General features: G+C 41.3%; 1 protein-coding gene across 2 annotated transcripts in view; it reads left to right on the top strand.

The window, feature by feature from the left end:
* Window positions 1–19,170, top strand: part of MCM3AP (minichromosome maintenance complex component 3 associated protein) — a 71,435-nt gene that overhangs the window by 8,747 nt on the left and 43,518 nt on the right. For both annotated transcript variants that reach the window (XM_075002115.1, XM_075002117.1), the window contains 10 exons: window positions 410–557; window positions 2,129–2,325; window positions 4,839–4,978; window positions 6,940–7,137; window positions 7,391–7,659; window positions 9,369–9,531; window positions 11,051–11,211; window positions 12,408–12,649; window positions 14,129–14,319; window positions 15,485–15,585. In XM_075002115.1, the coding sequence (XP_074858216.1) occupies window positions 410–557; window positions 2,129–2,325; window positions 4,839–4,978; window positions 6,940–7,137; window positions 7,391–7,659; window positions 9,369–9,531; window positions 11,051–11,211; window positions 12,408–12,649; window positions 14,129–14,319; window positions 15,485–15,585 (1,810 nt within the window). The remainder of the gene's footprint in view (window positions 1–409; window positions 558–2,128; window positions 2,326–4,838; window positions 4,979–6,939; window positions 7,138–7,390; window positions 7,660–9,368; window positions 9,532–11,050; window positions 11,212–12,407; window positions 12,650–14,128; window positions 14,320–15,484; window positions 15,586–19,170) is intronic.

The raw sequence follows: 19,170 nt of genomic DNA, 5'->3' as shown, positions 1-19,170 counted from the left end.
ATCTGTACGAATTCTCATTTAGGCAACATCAAAAATCTGGGAAATCCAAAATTCAGATAATCAGGTGTGACATTTGCTGACAATTAGCCAAACGGCTATTGTAAAATAAACCTTTGTTGTTTGACACTGAGTTATGTAACGGGATGGATTGTAGTGTCTCAGACTGACACACAGTAACAGAACCAATAAGCTTCATATTTCTATACTGTGGAATTGGATTTGTGTATGACACATACCGTAATGCAAAAGAGCTTGCAAACACTTTATAAATTCATCTGACTGACTTCTAAAACCATAAGGAAATAAAATGAAAAGAAATTAGAACACATTTTTTCAAGAAGTAAATTTAAAAATGTCAGTTGTATGATTTGGCAAGTATCTGACCTCACTTGATATGTATGTTATTCAGGTCTTGGTAAGGGAGAATTTTCATCTAAGGAGAAGAAGGCGGATGAAGATGAAGGAAGGCAAGGCAATGAAGAACAAAACTATCAGCATTCCCCTCTTCGGAAATCTTTAATAAGACCCTCCACTAGCAGCAGCCTACCTTGTAAAAGGTATGTTAGTGTCTCTAGGAGTCTGGCTGGTAGAGACTTCTTCCATAAAAAGAATTTCCTATCAGGATGTATGTCTAGTAACCACAATCATTTTGTATTGAATAAGCAAGAGACAAAACATCTTAAGTTCTCATTTATTCGTGGCAGTTTTGTTGTCAGTTTCTGTTAAGTTCCTCTAACTGTATTGTATGTTTGTTTACCTTTTCTGGTTTTCCTTGGAATGTGAGCACACCTAGGAACTCTTTGTTGTGTTAAAATTTGAAGGTTGAGACATGATAAACAGATAATTTTTCTTAATATTTACAGTAAAGCTTCTGATTGCACATCTGATTTGGATGCTGTGATTCGTTCTTAATTTGCTTGTAAACTTGTATATCTGTGACTTACTTAAATAAATTAAAATATAAATATATGGAAATATACCTGTCTCAGAGCTAGAAGGGACTTTCAGAGGTCATCGAGTCCAGTCCCTTGCACTCACAGCAGGACCTATACCATCTCTGACAGATTTTTTTTTTTTTTTTAATTTTTTTAAACCACTTCAAGGTTTGAACTCACAATCCTGGGTTTAGCAGGCCAATGCTCAAACTACTGAACCATCCCTCCCCGCTCAGTGGAAACTGACGTTGTTTTGGCTATAAGACCATAAAGCCACTGCTCTTCTGCTCGTTTCATTACAGGTGGCTCAGATAAATACTGTTATAGTCAAGATATCAAGCCATTATAACTTGTGTTTTCAGATATTTTTAGCTTGCTGAAATTTTCCAGCTTGTTCTCGTCCCAAGTGTGAGCTTTGTTTCCCTAACTTAGCAAAATCCTTTCAGCCACTTTTGTGGGGTGAGAAAAATAAAATGTTGTATATTCAATTATTTTAACAGTTCATTTTGCTCAGCTGCATTTTAAAAGTTAAAACTTGCCATACAAATAAATGAGTTGTAAACACTGCCCTAATATTTTATAACAATCAATTATTGGATAATCAGCTCTAATAAAATGGTTAGTGTTACATCTTTTCTAGTCTCTTGATATATTTGTGTTGGTATGGGATAGGGTCCTAAGGGAACGAAACTGTTGTGTGTCTGGGTGTCATCCCAACATATAAGATACCATCTATTCAAGTCTGAATAGTCTGTCAATTATTTTGACTAGACAAACACTAGTGTTTTAGTATTATACAAATTTTGTCACAAGTAGGATCAGATACAGACTGCCCTAACTCATTTATAACTACCAAAAATATTTCCAATGGCTGTCCAAATTAGAGTAAGTTAGAAATATGAAATAAGTCTGGGACATGTAGATATACAACATCCATTTAAATTAAATACGCATATTATGAAATGGAGTTGTCTAAATCCTCAAGACTGCATTAACAGTTACAGCCATAACAAGTGCAGAAGTGTAACATTGCTGACAGCATCACTCTTCCATAATAGTTTTAGGCAGAAAAGAGGGATGTATATTATGAGTAGAAATCTAGGCAACTTCATATTCTTTTTGGCTTTCAATCCCTCTTAATTTCACATTGTACAGTGGTGGATCATTGATCAAATCTGTTGGTTTTTTTCTAGTTCTCCAGCTAAGAAATCTGCTCTTAAAAAGTCTCTGCAATTTGAGGCAGACCCGTTTGATTCTGGGTCTGAAGGGCAGAACTCTGAGAGTTTGGCGGTATCAGCATCCTCTCTCAGTAACCTGATCGGCTCAGTGGCAGAAACCTCTGAAGACAAATATCGCCTTCTGGACCAAAGAGATAAAATCATGCGACAAGGTAACATTTGTAATTATGCATGTGTAGGTGAAGACAATCAAATTTAATGCTAATTGTTATAGGAACTAGGAAGGAATTAATTCTCTCTCAAAATGTTGCCTTTTTACATGGCATCCAGTATTGGCCACTTCCAGAAGTAGGAAATGATGGATCAATGGTTTGATCTGCCATGGCAAATTTCATGTCCTGCTTTTCAGTCTTGAAAATCCAAGTTTAAAAAAAATACACTACAAATCTAAAAGTTCAACATCTATTAAGATGCATCTTCAGGAGAACCAGCTTAGCTATGCAAAGTACAATAAAATGCCTGAGCTCAGATCCCCAAGAAGGTAAACTCGTCTTGTTTTTACATAAAACAAAACAGCAGTCATATAGCACTTCAAAGACTAACAAAATGATTTATTAGCTGATGAGCTTTCATGGGGCCGCCCCACTTCTTCAGATCTGTTTTTTCATGTATTTTGTAGTACTTAATTAAACTAGTTTTATGTTAAAACTGAAGTATAATAATGTTACTTTTATAATTGTGTAAAGATTTTACCATTACTGGTTGGATGTCACCAGCCCTGAACAAGAGAATTTGTTGGATGAGGGAATGTACCCTAGCCCTACTTCTCAAGCACGCTGCCTGCTCTTCGCAGGCTATTGCTCCAGCTGGCACCCTGCCACAGCCCCCTCCCTGAGCCTGGGTGGGTATTCTGCCAGTTGCTACGAGGGTATGGTTGGACTCTGCCTTCTGGTGTGGGACTCCAGCCCCAGCCCTGCTTGCCACAGGCTGCTATGGGACTCTAGCCTCAGCCCTGTGCTTCGGAGGGCTGCCTTGGGGCTAAGGCCAGGTGCTGCCATTGGGAGACTCTGGCCCCACACTGCTGTGGGGTTGCCAGGGGACTCTAGCCCAAGCCCTGCTTGTCACTGACAGGGGCTGCTGCAGGGCTCCTGCCCTGGTTCCATGCTGCCCCTAGCCCAGCTGCCAATGCTGTTGCCCCTGACCTCAGTTGTTCCTGCTGTCGTTAGACTCTCAGGCTCTCTGATCCAGGAGCATTCATTGTCCTGCTGGACCAGGGATGTTGCTGGACCAGAAAGTGCTGGTTTTCAGAGGTGCAACCTGTAGTACGTTTGTATTAGCTTTTGGCTTGCCTGATGAGATCAACACAATTATTTACTAGTGAGAGAAACTAGGCAATTAGGTGTTATGAAATCCACTCACATTATTTAAAATCTATGTCCCTAGAAGTTAGGGACTCGAGTGGGGTAAATGAATATAGTGTCTGCAAATTACACAAAGGGAGTTAGATATTGAATGCTCAGATACTTTGAATCTTCACAGAACACCCTATAAAATAACAAGTGTCCGCGCCACACCCACCCCCCCAACCCCCGGTCAGGAGAACTGATTTCTTTAGATAGACTTGTTTAACTTAGTCCTTAAAATGTTCTGTGCTTCTTTATTGCAAATGAATATTTGTTGTGACAAGTATGTATCAGTTTGAGATATCTCAGTCAAAAGAACATTTATGAATAGTTTATTGACATACTGTATAAAGAGACATTAATTTAGGACATTTAAATCATTTATCAGAGCATGGTATCATATGGAAGTAACTTTTGAGTGCAGCTGTAAGGCTAGAGTACATAGGAGTAAAGTTATGCATTACATTGACTAAAAATTGTAAGAGCATTCACTCTTAAAAGCCTATCTTTCATAAGAAATTAGGGGATTCCTTAGAGAACGATCTAGAGACTACAGTACTAGATTTGTATTAAACTTCTTTCACCACTGTACTTGTGTGATGCTACTGAAGCAAAAGTTTTACCAAATAAGCACTAGTTTCTGTTTTGTTTGTTTTTGTTTGTTTTGATCTGGAAATTTTATATCGGTAAGCCCTAAAGAGAGAGCACACATTGATAATGCTATGACTCCAAAATGAATTAGGAATGATGCATTGAAATCCCTGTACATCACACTGAATAATTACCTGATATGGATTGAGCAACTTTCAATGTTCCCTCTAGTTTTTTTTGTGTGTGTGGAATAAATTTTATGTGCAGCTGTGCACTACCAATGGAAACACATATTGCGAGCTGTGGGTGCTCTGCCAGTCAGCTGAGCATCACCTGATTCTCTCATGGGTAGCCACCCAAGCGTTCAGCATACAGGAAGCACTGGCTGCTTCATGGTTATATGGAATACCAGCATTTTTCTGATGATCTCATCAGTTTCTTCAAGATCTGCACATTTAAAGTAAAAAAAAAAAAAGGGGGGGGGGTGTAATTACTAAGTTTTTTTATTGTAGATTGTTATAATACTGACTGCAGACAATAAAACATGTCTGTGTTGCTGAAGAGTTATTTACTCTTCTATTAGTAAATAATAAAGTGTGAATGTTTGGATTTCCACTGAAACATTGCATGCCTAGGGCTGTAGTTTGATTTGATCATCTTGGGTGCTGTACATCAGCTGGAATCAAATGAGCAGGATACTTAACAATTGATTTTGTTTAACTCATGGTTAGCACGTGTAAAAAGGACCGATCTAGACAAAGCTAAAACATTTGTGGGAACGTGTCCAGACATGTGTCCTGAAAAAGAACGCTACCTGAGGGAGACGAGGAACCAGCTCAGCATCTTTGAAGTGATCCCAGGATCTGACAAGGTACCAGTCTTTAATTAGTCACTGCTGCTGTTGTGATAGTTTATTTGATGTCAGCGAATAGTCAGTTGAGCTGTAAATACTGTGCAATATATCTCTGACTTAATTCTGATGAAAAATTTCAGGGATCAGCAACTGTAGGTGCCAGAACTTAAAAAAAAAATCTTGTATTTGTTTGTAGAGGCAGATAGTAACACCCTTTGAAAGGCTATAGTATAGGTATATAAAATTTGCCTCAGGGAAAGCTCTTTTTTAAATTGATAATAGGTCATTGTAACTATTGTAGGGTTAGAATAGGGGTGGCCAACCTGCAGCTCTTTGAGCCATTAAATTTGGCTTTTCCTTGGAGCTGTGTGACAGGAGTAGTGTTTGGTGCTCTGCACGCATGCCCCAGCGCTTGGTGGGAGAAGCACGTGGCAAGGGTGGCAGCAGTGGGCTCTGGTGAGTGGTCAGCATTGGGTTAGAACTAGGGGTGCCTAGCTTTGGGAGAGGTGGAGGGCATTGAATTAGAGCAGAGAGCTGGGGAGACCTGGTTCTGGAGAAGGGGATGGGGATTCGGTTAGAGTGGGGGCTGGAGGTGCTTGTCTCTGCAGGAGGGTGAGGTCGTTGAGCCATGTACTATCTATCTGTTGATCGATCTGTCAATTGAAAATAAATACATAATGCAGTAGTCTCTCGAGTTACATGAGGGTTGTGTTCCCACACACCCTTGCATAACTTTCATGGAAGTTGGGGGACAGCTTTTTTCCACTGGCGGAATGCATGTTCTGCAGTTGGGGAAGCAGCAGGAGCCCTTGGAGCTCCTTTTGAAAGGTTGAGGGGAGCAGTTGGGGAGGGTGAAGCCTAGCGGTGGGTTGGGGCCGTGGGAGAGGGGCAGGGGGATTAAGCCTGGGGTAGGTTAGGGCTGCACAGGGGCTGGGGGGTGGAGTTGAGCTGGAGCTGCATGCAGGGGATTTGAACCAGGACTGGGGTGGGTTTGAGCCGGACCCACGTGCTGGTGGGGGTTGAACTGGGGTCAGGGGCATTGAGACAGAGCCACACATGGGGGTGGTGAGCCAGGCTGGGGGCGGAGGCAGGATTTGAACTGCGGGGGGGATGGTGAGCTGGAGCTGTGTGAGGGGGTTTGAACTGGTGCTGTGGAGGGGTTGAACGAGGCTTCATGGGCCACGGGGATTTAACCCCAGGGGGAGGGGGGTGAGCCAGGGCTGCATGGTACGGAATCAATGGTTGAGCTGAGGCCGGGGTGGGGGCGGGGTTGAGTTAGGTCTGGGGGGAGTGGGATTTTGAGTTGCACTTAACTCATGATCATGCATTTTGAGGGTTTACTATACGTGGCTCTTTGCACACTATTCACATGGCTCTTAGTCCCTAACTGGTTGGCCACTCTGATCTAAATCGTTGATGAAAATATTGACCAGAACTGATCTCAAAATTTATCCCTGCAGCTCCCTCCTGTTATGCCCTTCTGGCGTGACTCTGAACCATTGATAACCATTCTTTGTGAATAGTTATCCAACCAGTTATGTATCCACCTTACAGGAGTTCTATCTAGCTTGTATTTCCCTAGTTCGTTAATGAGAAGGTCATGCAAGATTGTTTCAAATGCTTTATTAAATGTAGCTCTACAACATCTACCATTCCCCCTTGTCTATATGACTTATTATCCTATCAGAGAAAGCTATCAGGTTGGTTTGATATGATTTTTCTTTACTAACCCTTGCTGACTTTTATTAATCACTAGTTATCTTCTAGACATTTGCAAATGGATTTCTTTGTTTGCTCTCTTTCTTTGTACAGAAGTTAAGGTGATATCACTGCAACATTATTCTAATATTTCTTTTCAATCAACCACTCTATTCTGAAAGTGGATATTGGGCAATGGTTATATAAACACAGTCAATTTAATACTCAGAATTTAATATACACTCTATATTTCTTTGATTGTTTTCTTCCTGCTCTTTTAGGTAGACCATGCAGCTGCAATAAAGGAGTACAGCAGGTCTTCAGCAGATCAGGAGGAGCCTTTGCCCCATGAACTTAGACCTTCAGAGGTGTTGAGCATGACAATGGACTATTTAGTTACTCAAATCATGGACCAAGGGGAAGGGAATTACCGAGAGTGGTATGACTTTGTATGGAATAGGACACGTGGCATAAGAAAGGTAACCCTTGGCACTTGGACCCCCTTGGCACCTTGAATGCAAAATATACCTCTCACAGTTTAGGAAGTAAAGAAAATGTTCCCTCCCCATCGACAAACAAACCTATCATCCTTTCAAAATTAAAGAACTTTTCTCTAAAACACTTGTGTGAGAAATACCAAATGGCCAGCTGTAATTCAAAATGATTTGTCTAGGTGGGTATGTTAGTAACTATTGCTAAATTTACAAATGTTTCACTTTCCATTTTGGTTAGGATATAACCCAGCAACATCTTTGCGACCCTCTAACAGTATCCTTGATAGAGAAGTGCACTCGGTTTCATATACATTGTGCCCACCACTTGTGTGAGGAACCTATGTCGTCCTTTGATGCCAAGATCAACAATGAGAACATGACTAAGTGTTTGCAAAGCCTGAAGGAAATGTATCAGGACCTGACTACTAAGAATATTTACTGCAAGAGTGAAGCAGAGTTCAGAGGCTACAATGTGCTGCTGAATCTCAACAAGGGGGATATTCTCAGGTGAATTGTTAACGTGTTGTACCTGCCTCGTCTTCTGCCTACAGAACATTTGTATAATATAGCATTCATAATCAGAATGTCTTAGGTGAAAGCTTTGCTATTCTATTTTAAAAAATACTAAAACTTATCAAGAAAACAGACTGTTTGTGCTCCAGTCTTTCCAGCCTTTGAACCATTCCCATCAGGTTTTTGTTTTTCCTATCTATGAAACAAATGTAGTGGGTGAAGGTGACATTCAGTTTTTCTTTTAAGCTCTGTCCTTGCACAAGAGCCATTGTCGTGCCACACACTTGATAGTAGAACCACACTTGTCATGCTGCTCCTGCTGTCTGCCTTGGAGCTTCTGGCCATATGTTTGCTTTGCAGAGTATAGGAACAAGGTGGGTGATGATGTGGAGTTTGCTGGGGGGTGAGGGAACAGGACTCGAGAGTTAGATGGAGCTGCTGGCAGTTGCTGTGGTCTCAATGAGTATTCAGACTGGTGAGTGCTGCACTGGTTAAGATAGAGTGCATAGTTGCTCATAAACTTCCCCAGCAGACAGACACTCTCTCCCCCCGCCCCCGTGTCTGTGTCTGTCTCTCTCTCACCACACACTTGTGGTGTTGTTACTACTTGGTGCTTTTTTAGGATAAGACACAACGGGCTTAAACTGCAGCAAGGAGGTTCAGCTTGGATATAAGAAAAAACTTCCTGACTGTTAGGGTGGTTAAACACTGGAATAAATTGGCTACAAAGATTGTGGAATCTCCATCATTGGACATATTTAAGCACAAGTTAAATAAACATCTGTCAGGGATGATCTAGATCGCGGTGAGCAAACTTGAAACATCGGGCCCCACTTTTTGTCCCTCCAATTAGCAGCCAGCCGCAACCTGTCTAATGTAATCCAACCAATGTAAATTTCGGTTATGTTCATATGAAAAAGAACCATTTTGGCACATGTAAGAAAATAAGTATGCAAAATGTAAACATTTTATTAATTGGTGTATAAATGTGAATATACAGACTTAAAAACAGTAACATATTTCAACGTTTTTAATGAGATGGATGAACCTGACACAGAGTAGCCAATTGTGCTGCATCCCCTTCATGAAATTTCATGCTCCCCCACACCTTTGCTCATTCCTGATCTAGATAGTGTCTCATCCCCTGCTGTGAGGGCAGGGGACTGGACTCAATGACCTTTCAAGGTCCTTTCCAGTTCTAGTGTTCTATAATTCCTGCAGTGCTCATATAGTCTCTCTAATTTTAATATTTCAAAGTGTGTTATTTTAGTTTTGTGACCAGTCTGTGCATTTTATAATTTTATTTCTTTCTTATGCCTAAATTTAAATATTTAAGTAATGAGTTCTTGGAGCTCAGAAAAGCATGAAAATTTAGTCATGGGGTATTGGTTTTTTTAGCAAGTGTCTAAATACATAAAATTTTAAAATGAATTTGCTTCCCCAGCCATTACAATAACACTATTGCGTTAATACTGTTTGAGCTATTACATAAGAGCATAAATGATGCAAAGATACTGTTACTAATTTAATTTAAATACCTTAGATTTATGATATCAAGATTATTTTATTTGCGTGAGTGAATGTGAATGCCATTTTTAAAATGGCCACTTCTAAAACATGCTTAAAATATTTTCGCAGAGATTGTTGTTGAGTTATGGTTGTTAATGTTTAGGTGAAGAATTACATCTCTCTTGTTTTAACAGAGAAGTGCAACAGTTTCATCCTGCTGTCCGAAACTCAGCTGAGGTTAGATTTGCAGTTCAAGCCTTTGCTGCATTAAACAGCAATAATTTTGTAAGGTTTTTCAAGTTGGTGCGAGTAGCTTCTTACCTGAATGCCTGTCTTTTACATGGTTACTTTAGCCAGGTAAGGAAAAAGGAAATGGTGTGTTCTGTATTAGTATCTAATAATACAGTGTGCATGTGTCCATGCGTATTTGCGGGGTGGGAGGGAGGGTGTGTGTTTCAGAGAGCTCCAAACCCAATGGATATTTATTAAACCCTAATATTTCTCTTTGCTGTATTCTTTAAGAAAAACCTCCGGGTATACAAAGGGACCAACTAAAATACCTTTCCACCACAATGCAAAATAGAAAAGCATGTACAATACAGAATTTGCATGCAGAGTGAGTGCATAACCGGTTAAAACACTCGAAGGAGTCCAGTGACAACTTAAAAACTAGGGCTTAAGTTTTCTTGAGATACAACTCATTTTCTCATATGCTTAAAGTGAAAGCATCTGAGGAAGTGACTGTGTGTTTCATGAAAGTTTATACTTTGTAAATTTGTTAATCTTTAAAGTGCCACTGGACTCTTTTTTTTTGGCTGAAACAGAATAACATGGCTACCTCTGTGAAACTTTAAAGCTTGATATTCTTATATCCCACAAACTATAAAACATTTTCAGAGCGGGTTTTTTTTTTTTTTTGCGGTGTGTGTGTGTGTGTGTGTCATTTTTCTTATTATTTGTTATTCAATTCATACTGCCGAGAAGTTCAGATCATGGACTAGTGTCCATTCTGTTAGGCACAGTACAAACAGTCCTTGTCTTGTTTTGGAAAATATTAATGCTCTGGTGTTGTAAACACTTAGGCCAGGGATGGGCAATAATTTTTGATAGGGGCCACTCCAAGTTTTTAAGTGGTCAGGGACCTCACTTACCTATGGAGGGGGTGCAGAAGGGAGGCTGTGTGCAGAAGGGAGCTCAGGGTAAGGAATAGGGGTGCAGGAGAGGGCTTGGGGTCTGAGAGGGAGTTCCAATGAAGGAGGGGGTTGTGCCCTGGGACAGAGTATTGGAGTGTAGCATCTGGGAGGGGATATCGATGTGGGAGAGGATTCTGGCCTGGGGGAAGATTATAGGAGGAGGTGCAGAGTCTGGGAGGGCATTTTGGTGTGATGTCAGAGGAAGGCTCTGGCTGGGAGACACTTACCTAAGCAGTTCCAGGCCAGTAGCATTCTCAGGCAGGCTTTCCTGCCTGGCAGCCTAGTGGTGTGGGAGGATTTTGCGTGTTGCCCTTGATGCCAGCAAAATCTCTGCTCCCATTGGATGGCTTCTGACCAATAGGAGCTGATAAATTTTGCCGAAAGAAGGCAGTAGTGTGCAAAGTGCTAATGCATGAGAAACAAAAGAAAACATTTACAAGAGGTCAGGCTTAGTTCATTGTCCATGGTGAGTGAGAACTAAAAAGCGAAAAGGAAATTAAAGATAAACAATTATTTTCTCATAAATGTTTGAAGATGGCATTAATTTATAATTTTTCAAAACTAATTTTCCTATTGACTGTTCTCACTTAATTTTCTAGAGAGGAACAGCTCTGTCTAATATATATTTTATGAGGTCTTCTGTAAATTCAACAACTGTTTGGCTTTTTTCCCCCCTACCCCAGATTCGCAGAGATGCTCTCAAGTCTCTCAACATTGCCTACACTGTGAACACTCAGCGATCCACTGTCTTTCCTCTGGATAACTTGGTTCGCATGCTACTGTTTAGAGACTGTGAAGAAGCCACTGATTTCATAAGTTATTATGGCTTGAGTGTGTCAGAAGGGTAAGCCTCACTCAGGATACTGTTGTGCTTGCTGCTGTACAAATACCTTTCTGATTCAAGATGAGAGCTTCAGCTTGGCACCCCAAGAGAGTCATGAGTTACATTAACACTGGATTTTTTTTTAAAGATCTGTTCTGTTTCTAAAGGAATTATTTTGCGGGGAGTTCTGTAGCCTTTGTAATACAGGAAAAGTCAGAGGAGTTTTACCATTGACTTAAATGGAAAAGGAGTTAAGCCAGTGCCAAGCATGTTGTGAAACTCCATGATACATACAGCCACATTTGGGGATTAACTGCACGGTTCTAGAGTGCATTTTTTTTAATGAATATGTGCATTTGAAGTTCTCCTTTTGTAGCACCCTATGCTACCAGTGCTATGAACATGGCAAGCTTAGCCTTTGAAAGAGAGCATCTTTCATTGCTGTTCAGTACCCGAAGGAGCTGATGTGGAGTGAGTTGGGCAAGGGGAAGAGAGTTCTGTCTTGAATGTAGAGGTCATCTAGCACAAATGGAAGGCTCTAAATTAGTGTTTTAATGTGGCTTAGTTTACATCAGTAAATTAGAGAATTAAATTTTAAACACATCTGCAGTTCATGTTTGCACCAGTTTTACTAGATCAATTTAAAATGGAGAGAGAGATGAAGAAGGGTAATCTGGGTTGCCAGCTTGGTGCAACCCTCCCCCATCGGAGCCATGGTTTCACTGAGCTAGAACTTGGCAAGTGTACATGATGTGGTTTAAGCTTTTTCATTTTAAAGCTCTCTTTGGGCTGCGGTAGGGCACATGGTTTTGTATTAGGGCAAACTAGTAAGTATACAGCCTTGTGGAGTAAGTATACAGCCTTATCTTTTATAGTCTTTTCTGAGACGAGGAATCCTCTAATGGGAGAAATAAAGTTGCAGTTAATACCTACCTTAATAAGTGCGAAAAGTGCTTTTATATTCTGAGATTCAAAGGCTGACATTGAAACCACTTGTTTTATGTTTTTCATCCACTGTCATTTTCTTAATTATTTCTGTGTTATCTCACTTTTTAACTTATTAGAGAAGTTAATTGTATTTTTATAACTGCTATGGAATCGGGTAGGTGGAAAGAAAAACAGAATACTAAAAAACCCTTAATGTTTATCTCACTTCCTGTGTCCTCCTGTATTGTACAGCCTACAACTATTGTGTGCTTGTTTGTTTCTTTCATTAGTTATGTGGAGCTGAATCGCTTAGCTTTTCTGGAATCTGAAGGATTGCCCAAACCAAGAAGATCGTTGTTCGTTAAGCAGAAGCTAACTGCGCCCATTGGAGAAATAGTAAATGGAGGAGCTTTGCCTCCAGTAACTCTTCACATACCTATAAGTAGCTTCAATGGGCAGAACAGATACATAGGTGTGAGCACTACTGTGGAGCCAGCCAGCAGCATTCAGAAAGCCAATCTGAATGTGATAGGTAAGAGCAGGTGGACAAGGACAGCATCTGAAAATCTGCCCAGAAACCTCATATCTTCTCAAGTTTTGCTTTGTTTTATTGTTTTTTTCAATTTATGTGGGTTAAAGCTGTGTGAATTTTGCATACATGTTTAAAGAAATAGCAACCACACTTGCTTCAGTGGTCTGCTTTCCCCATGTATTCTAGCAAAAAGCAAATTTATTAATGCAAATCAAGTTTGGAGCTCCCCACCATGAATATTTACAGTGAAACCTGATTCTAAAATGTTCCACTCAGCCATCCAGGGAGCAGAAACCATACAGTGTTTTCAGTCAGAAACCAACCAGCAAAAGTAGAACCATAGTCCTGAATGTGTGCAGCAAAATGCCTGTCAATGATTTATAAACTTAGAATTGGTTCATGAATGTAAAGAATTCCTTGCAAAGACGTTGCAAATAGGAAGTGTGGCCCAGTTTAAGTAACTATTGTAATTGTTTTCCTAGCTCTAAAGTGAGTGCATTTTCTTTCAAGTAAAAATACAAATCCTGATTAACAATAACCATATCCAGTAAACACTTGATTTAACGGACCCCCATATGATGGACTTTGGAAATAGTGGATGCTGTCTGCCATCCCTCTCATCCCTTAAATAAATGCTGGAGACTCACCAGAGCCACCACTGGTCCTGGCGGAGCTGTTGGAGTGGCTGGGGTTACTGAGGCTGGAGGGGCCACCTCAGCAGCTGGGGCCATCAGGGCCAGAGGAGCTAGGGGGTTGCAGGGGGTGGGGGGGGGCTGCAGCGAAGCCTAGGAGTTCTCCTCCCCCAGCCCTGTGTACATAGAGCATGTCATCTCCCAGCTGCAGCTGCCCGCAGTGGTGCTGAGCAGAACCCATGGTGTCGGAGGCTGCTGCCCCCTAGTAGGTTTGGGGTGGCCACATTCTACCTTCACGTGGGCAGCTCAGAGCCAGGGGCTGGAGGAACTGCAGCAGTGAGAGCTGCAGGAGATGGAAGGAGTTAGGCCAGCATTCAGCTCTTCTCCTGGCAATTGGGAGGGGGAAATGGAGGTGAGAGAGTAAAAATGGGCTGGCAGGTGGGGAAGGGACGAGTGAGAGCAGAGAACAGGAGTGAGTAATGGGTTGGGAGGGTCAGTGCATCATCATATGGTATAACCATTCTGATACGGTCTTCCGGGATTAATAGACACCTCTTCCCCCCCATTAGTCCATTAAATCAAGGGTTTGCTATAAAACAGGCTGTGTGCTTACTCAAGATCATTCCTCCCTACTCCTTAAAATAGTCTCAATTAATTCAGTATGTAATGTGATGTAAACTAGAATGTCAACAGTTAATTACAGTGCACTGGGCCTTCATAAGAGTTCATTTTTATGACTTAATGCAGTTTATCAAAGAAGCCAGCTTTTGAGGAGAATTACTTTGGTCAATTAAAAGTTAGGCTGCTGCTGTTTTGTTTTTGTTAATGGCTAGATGTTTTCCTGCAGAAGGAAAGATAGACGAGAAGGGTATGGAGTCTGAAGGGACAGTGATACAAGTCCAGCCTCTATCTCAGCCTTTGCCTCCACTGTTACCTCATCCTCCAGCACCTTTGTCTCCTGCTGCACAATCCACCTTTCAGCCTATTGTGAAGGTTGAGCTTCCACCTTCAAAACCTCAGCCAATGTACACAGACAGGGTAAGAGGCCTTGCTCCTAGAAGCCACATGGTGTGGAGAAATGCATATTGAATATAACGTCAGTTGCCCTTTTGTGACATAATTATTGATACTGGAGTCAGACAATTTCTTTGCTGTTTCTGAATTTTTGTGTTAAGAAATAGAGACTGGAGAAGGTCACTGCTCCATAACTCAAGGTGGCTAAATTGTTATCCTGAATTTTCATAAATGTCACCTACTATGTCCTTGTTAAATTGCTAAGGATAAGTAGGATTGTGCATGGTAAGTGTTCAAATGCAAGACCTCTCATGAAAAATTCCAATGGTGCAAAACTGATCATGTTTCACTAGGTGGCGCTTCATTGAGTCCAGCACTAAATTTGTCCTCAAAATAGCAGTGTGTCATATTTTAGGTGAGACCTAAAAGAGGAGGTCCTTTTTGCAAGGGTAGGGGCATTGACCTTGAGTCATGAACACATACCAATGTGGGTGATTTTGTGCTATTTTCCCTAATTTGCTCATGCAGTTTGAATTGGATTTGGTGGCATTCTTCAATGAGTATCCTAAATGGCTGTGTAGAGCTGCTTGATATAATCCTATTGCTGCTGTTCCACCTCAGAGGTGGTTGCCCTACAGGGAAGAGTAGGATGAACTCACTAATAGAGCCCTGAATGGGTACAAAATTCTATCCATGGAAGCACACAGAAATTGGTATCCTCTGATCCTCAGGGCTCTGTTCCTGAGAACTGCAGCAGCTAAATTACTATATAGTGCCTCTGCTCTCAGGAGCCAGCACCCTGCACCAGCAGTCTCTCCCAGCCCACAGCAGCTGTACTGTGCTCCCAAATCCTACGCCCACATGTGCATCTCTTGTCTAGAGTCACATAGCTCTGCTGGGGGTGATACAGCCACATGATCAGGAGGAGCTGCAGACACTGAGCACTGGCTCCTGAGAGTGGCAGCATCATGTTCTCATTTAGCTGTGAGAGTTCTCAAGATACCAGTTTTTCTATCTGTGCATATCCTCATTCATGGGTAGAAATTTATATTTGCTCAGGGCTTCATCATGGGGGTGAGAGTAGCTATTATAACTAAAGCTTCATTTCCTCCAGATGACACCTGTGTGCAATCCTGTGTAATTATCAAAGACTAATTCTTGATATTCCCTCTTCTGTGTCTCTTTTTAGGATATTGCAGAAGTGTTGGAGGCCTTGGTGCATGAAGTTCTCCAAGGAGAGTGCAGGGAAATTGTCAAGACAGGAGCAGCATATGTGACTGCTGCTATGTGGTAAAGGCAATTATTATTACTATTATTGACAGTTTAGATGTCTTTCACCATCTCTGTGTCACTTTACTTTACTAGCAATTAGCAGAAGAATGTTAACTGGCATTTGTATTGATGTCCATATCTCTCCCAATTGGTATATGTTGTTGTCAGGGAAGATACCCAGCTCCCCCTACCCTATTTACTATTCGGTTAGGTCAGTGCTCCCCAGTGATTAGAAGTCTTTTTGGTTCACCGTTATTTGCTCAGGAAGCACAGAACACCACCACTTTCTAGAAACCCAGGTCGTCTTCAAGGTTCTGTTCATCAAATTAGATTTTCAAAAATAGTATTTTCAGCATTGCTTGTGAACAGGAGCAACAGGTGCCATGCACTGGCTGATACCAAATCTGAGTGGGTGAGATCAGCTTAGGAAGGGTCAGAGAAGCAGTTTGATCACCAGCTATGGACAAAAGTTAGCAGAAGCAGGTGCTTTTGTAAGCATGGCATTTTAGGGAGGTGGTTGTGACAACCTGTTGGGGTTCCCAGAACTGTGAACCCTTGGATCATCCCTCTGAGCCTTAGCACGTGAGAGCTTTGCTTCTGCTGGGTGATGTCAGCTCCCTGATACATTAGCCTCTTTGCTTGCCAGCTAACTCTTCAGCAGCATGCCAGTTTAAACCATGCATAGCAGGTAGCAAACAGTGAAGCCCAGTTCTTGAGTTCCTCAGAAATATCTCCCAGCAGTGCTCACTCCATCTTACTGTAGCATCCACAAAACCTTACCAAGCTTGCTGCTCCTTTAAGAAGACAGTACCAAGCAGCTTACTAACTTAGCTGGCCAGAACACTCTGTTTCAGTCAAAGTACTGAGTTGGTTTATACACAGAAAAAGGGAAGCAACCGTCTAGTAAGGAGTAATGTGAAAAGGGATTTAGAAGTCATAGTGGACCACAAGCTAAATATGAGTCAACAGTGTGATGCTGTTGGAAAAAGAGGAAACATGATTCTGGGATCCATTAACAGGAGTGTTGAGAGCAAGACATGAGAAGCCATTCTTCTGCTCTACTCTGGTCTCATTAGGCCTCAGTTGGAGTACTGCATCCATTTCTGGGCACCACATTTCAAAAAAGATGTGGAGAAATTGGAGAAGATCCAGAGAAGAGGAACAAGAATGATTAACCGTCTAGAGAACATGAGCTATGAGGGAAGACTGAAAGAACTGGGCTTGTTTAGTTTAGGAAAGAGAAGACTTCGAGGGGACACAACAGCGGTTTTCAAGTGCCTAAAAGCGTTGAGAGGAAAAATTGTTCTCCTTGGCCTCTAAGAATAGGACAAGGAGCAATGGGCTTAAATTGCAGCAAGGAAGTTTTAGGTTAGATATTAGGAAAAAATTCCTAACTGTCAGGGCGGCTAATCATGGGAATAAATTGCCGAGGGAGGTTGTGGAATCTTCATCACTGGAGATATTTAAAAGCAGGTTGGATAAACATTGTCAGGGATGGTCTAGAATGGTGCTTGGTTCTGTCTTGAGGGCAGGGGACTGGACTCGACGACCTCTCAAGGTCCCTTCCAGTTCTATGATTGTATTAGTAACAGGACAGTTTATCTGGTAGAAGGAATAGAGACAGAAATGGTTACAAATAAACGAAGTAAGCTTACACTTTTAAGTCTTCTCTATAACTTAACAAGTTTAGAGCCTCTGGTTCAAAGAAGTTTTCTCTCACTACTTATTTCTTCTAGCATGGTTGACCAGTTTTTTAGCCAGGACCCTTCACAGAGCATGGTGTTTGGTTCATGTGTCTTCTCGGGTGAAAGATAACTTAGGGCAGTGATGGGCAACCTGTGCTACTGATTGGGCTGCATAAATGGCTGCTCTCCTTTTCAATGGGATGCAAGATTGTTTTAACTAAGATGGCATCCGATGGCATCCCGGGATAAGGTGGTTTTGCTGACAGTGCTTACATATATTGAGTTTGCAGAGTGCACTAATTGAATTGTAGCAGCACCTTGATTAGGTGCAGAGGAAGCGCATGGCTCTTTCACCTAGTGTTGTGTGTAATGAGCACACACCTTACATCCCATGTCCTTGCTTTATGTGCATATCTCTTTAGTAATACTGGTAGGAAAAGAACTACATGGACAAACACCAGCAGTATTTGGCAATGCTGTACATGGGCAACAGTAAACAAAATGTCTCACAGGCTACACACACAATCTTAATGAGCTGCATGCAGCCTGTGGGCCACAGGTTTAACCATCCTTGATTTAGGTGTTCTCTTCATCTTTGTATAGATCAATAAACTTCTGAAAAGTATTTTTCTGAAAGGTCTCTCCAGGTACAATTCCTTTCCCCTGCTGGGTGTAGACACCTTGCTATGTGACGTATGCTGCAGATAGGATCCTCCACTGCTTTCTGCAGCTACCAGTTACAAGTGACTCATAACCCATTGAATGTAACCACATCTGGTTTGATATGTTAGCCTCCTTCCTTTGTCTGGAGAGAATGTGTCTCAGTTCTATCTGATGTGCTTCATTTAGACATATTTTAGTTATATTTCCAGTTCATCTGGGAAGTTCTGTGTGAGTTAACTGTATATACATCTTTCAAGATATTAATGATAATTAGTTCTCCAGTGATGTGGTATGCCACCTTTTGAATATAACAAGAAGTTCCGTGGCACCTTATAGACTAACAGATATTTTGGAGCATAAGCTTTTGTAGGCAAAAACCCACTTCATCAGATGCATTTGACGAAGCGTGTCTTTGCCCATGAAAGCTTATGCTCCAAAATATCTGTTAGTCTATAAGGTGCCATGGGACTTCTTGTTGTTTTAGAAGATACAGACTAACACGGCTACCTCTCTGATACTTTTGAATATATATCATGATAGTAATATGCCACTTCTCATTGGGATGCTCTGGTGGTCATATCTGTATCACATAATTAGAGATAATCTGAATTAGCATGTGGGTGTTAGAGCACTTACAGTAGTTGGTTTTTTTAAGTGATTCAACCTTATGGCTGATATGCCGTAGACAGGATTGTATGTGGCAAACTATTTCAGTGCCAAGAACTTAGATCAGTAAGTTGCTCCAGTGGTCTTGGATGTCCAGTCACTGAGGCTATGTCTACACTACGTCATAAAGTCGATTTTAAGGCAGTTAACTTAATTTTACAATGTCACTTTCTTCACAGTAAATACCATTAGGTTGATTTTTGGGCTAACTAAGGCCTATACTATTACACCAGCCATACAAGTCGATGTATTGTCAAGTTCAAATTTAAAAGGTCAAATTAATGCTAGTGTGGAAATGCCATTTCTTTAAATCAAATTTATCAGCCTCCAGATGTGTCCCATATGTATCTCACAATGCCCCACTGTTGTTGGCTCTGGCAGCTTCTATCTCTGCTGCTCTTCAGGTGCATATGAAGTAGGTCACAGGAAACCCGCAAATTTGAATTCATCTCCAGGAAGCCCAGGAAATTTAAGGGGCATATGGAAGCCTGAATTTCTTTCTAGCCATCGCATTGGTAGCCATTGCATCTATAGCCAGCTCTTGCCACCATAAGTAGTCAGGTTTCTGATCTGAGTTCTCAGAGATGCA

This window comes from Carettochelys insculpta, chromosome 8 (genome assembly GCF_033958435.1).
Source record: "Carettochelys insculpta isolate YL-2023 chromosome 8, ASM3395843v1, whole genome shotgun sequence".
Classification (NCBI taxonomy): domain Eukaryota; kingdom Metazoa; phylum Chordata; order Testudines; family Carettochelyidae; genus Carettochelys; species Carettochelys insculpta.
Note: the sequence above shows the minus strand (reverse complement) of the source record. Positions and strands in the feature narration are given on the sequence as shown.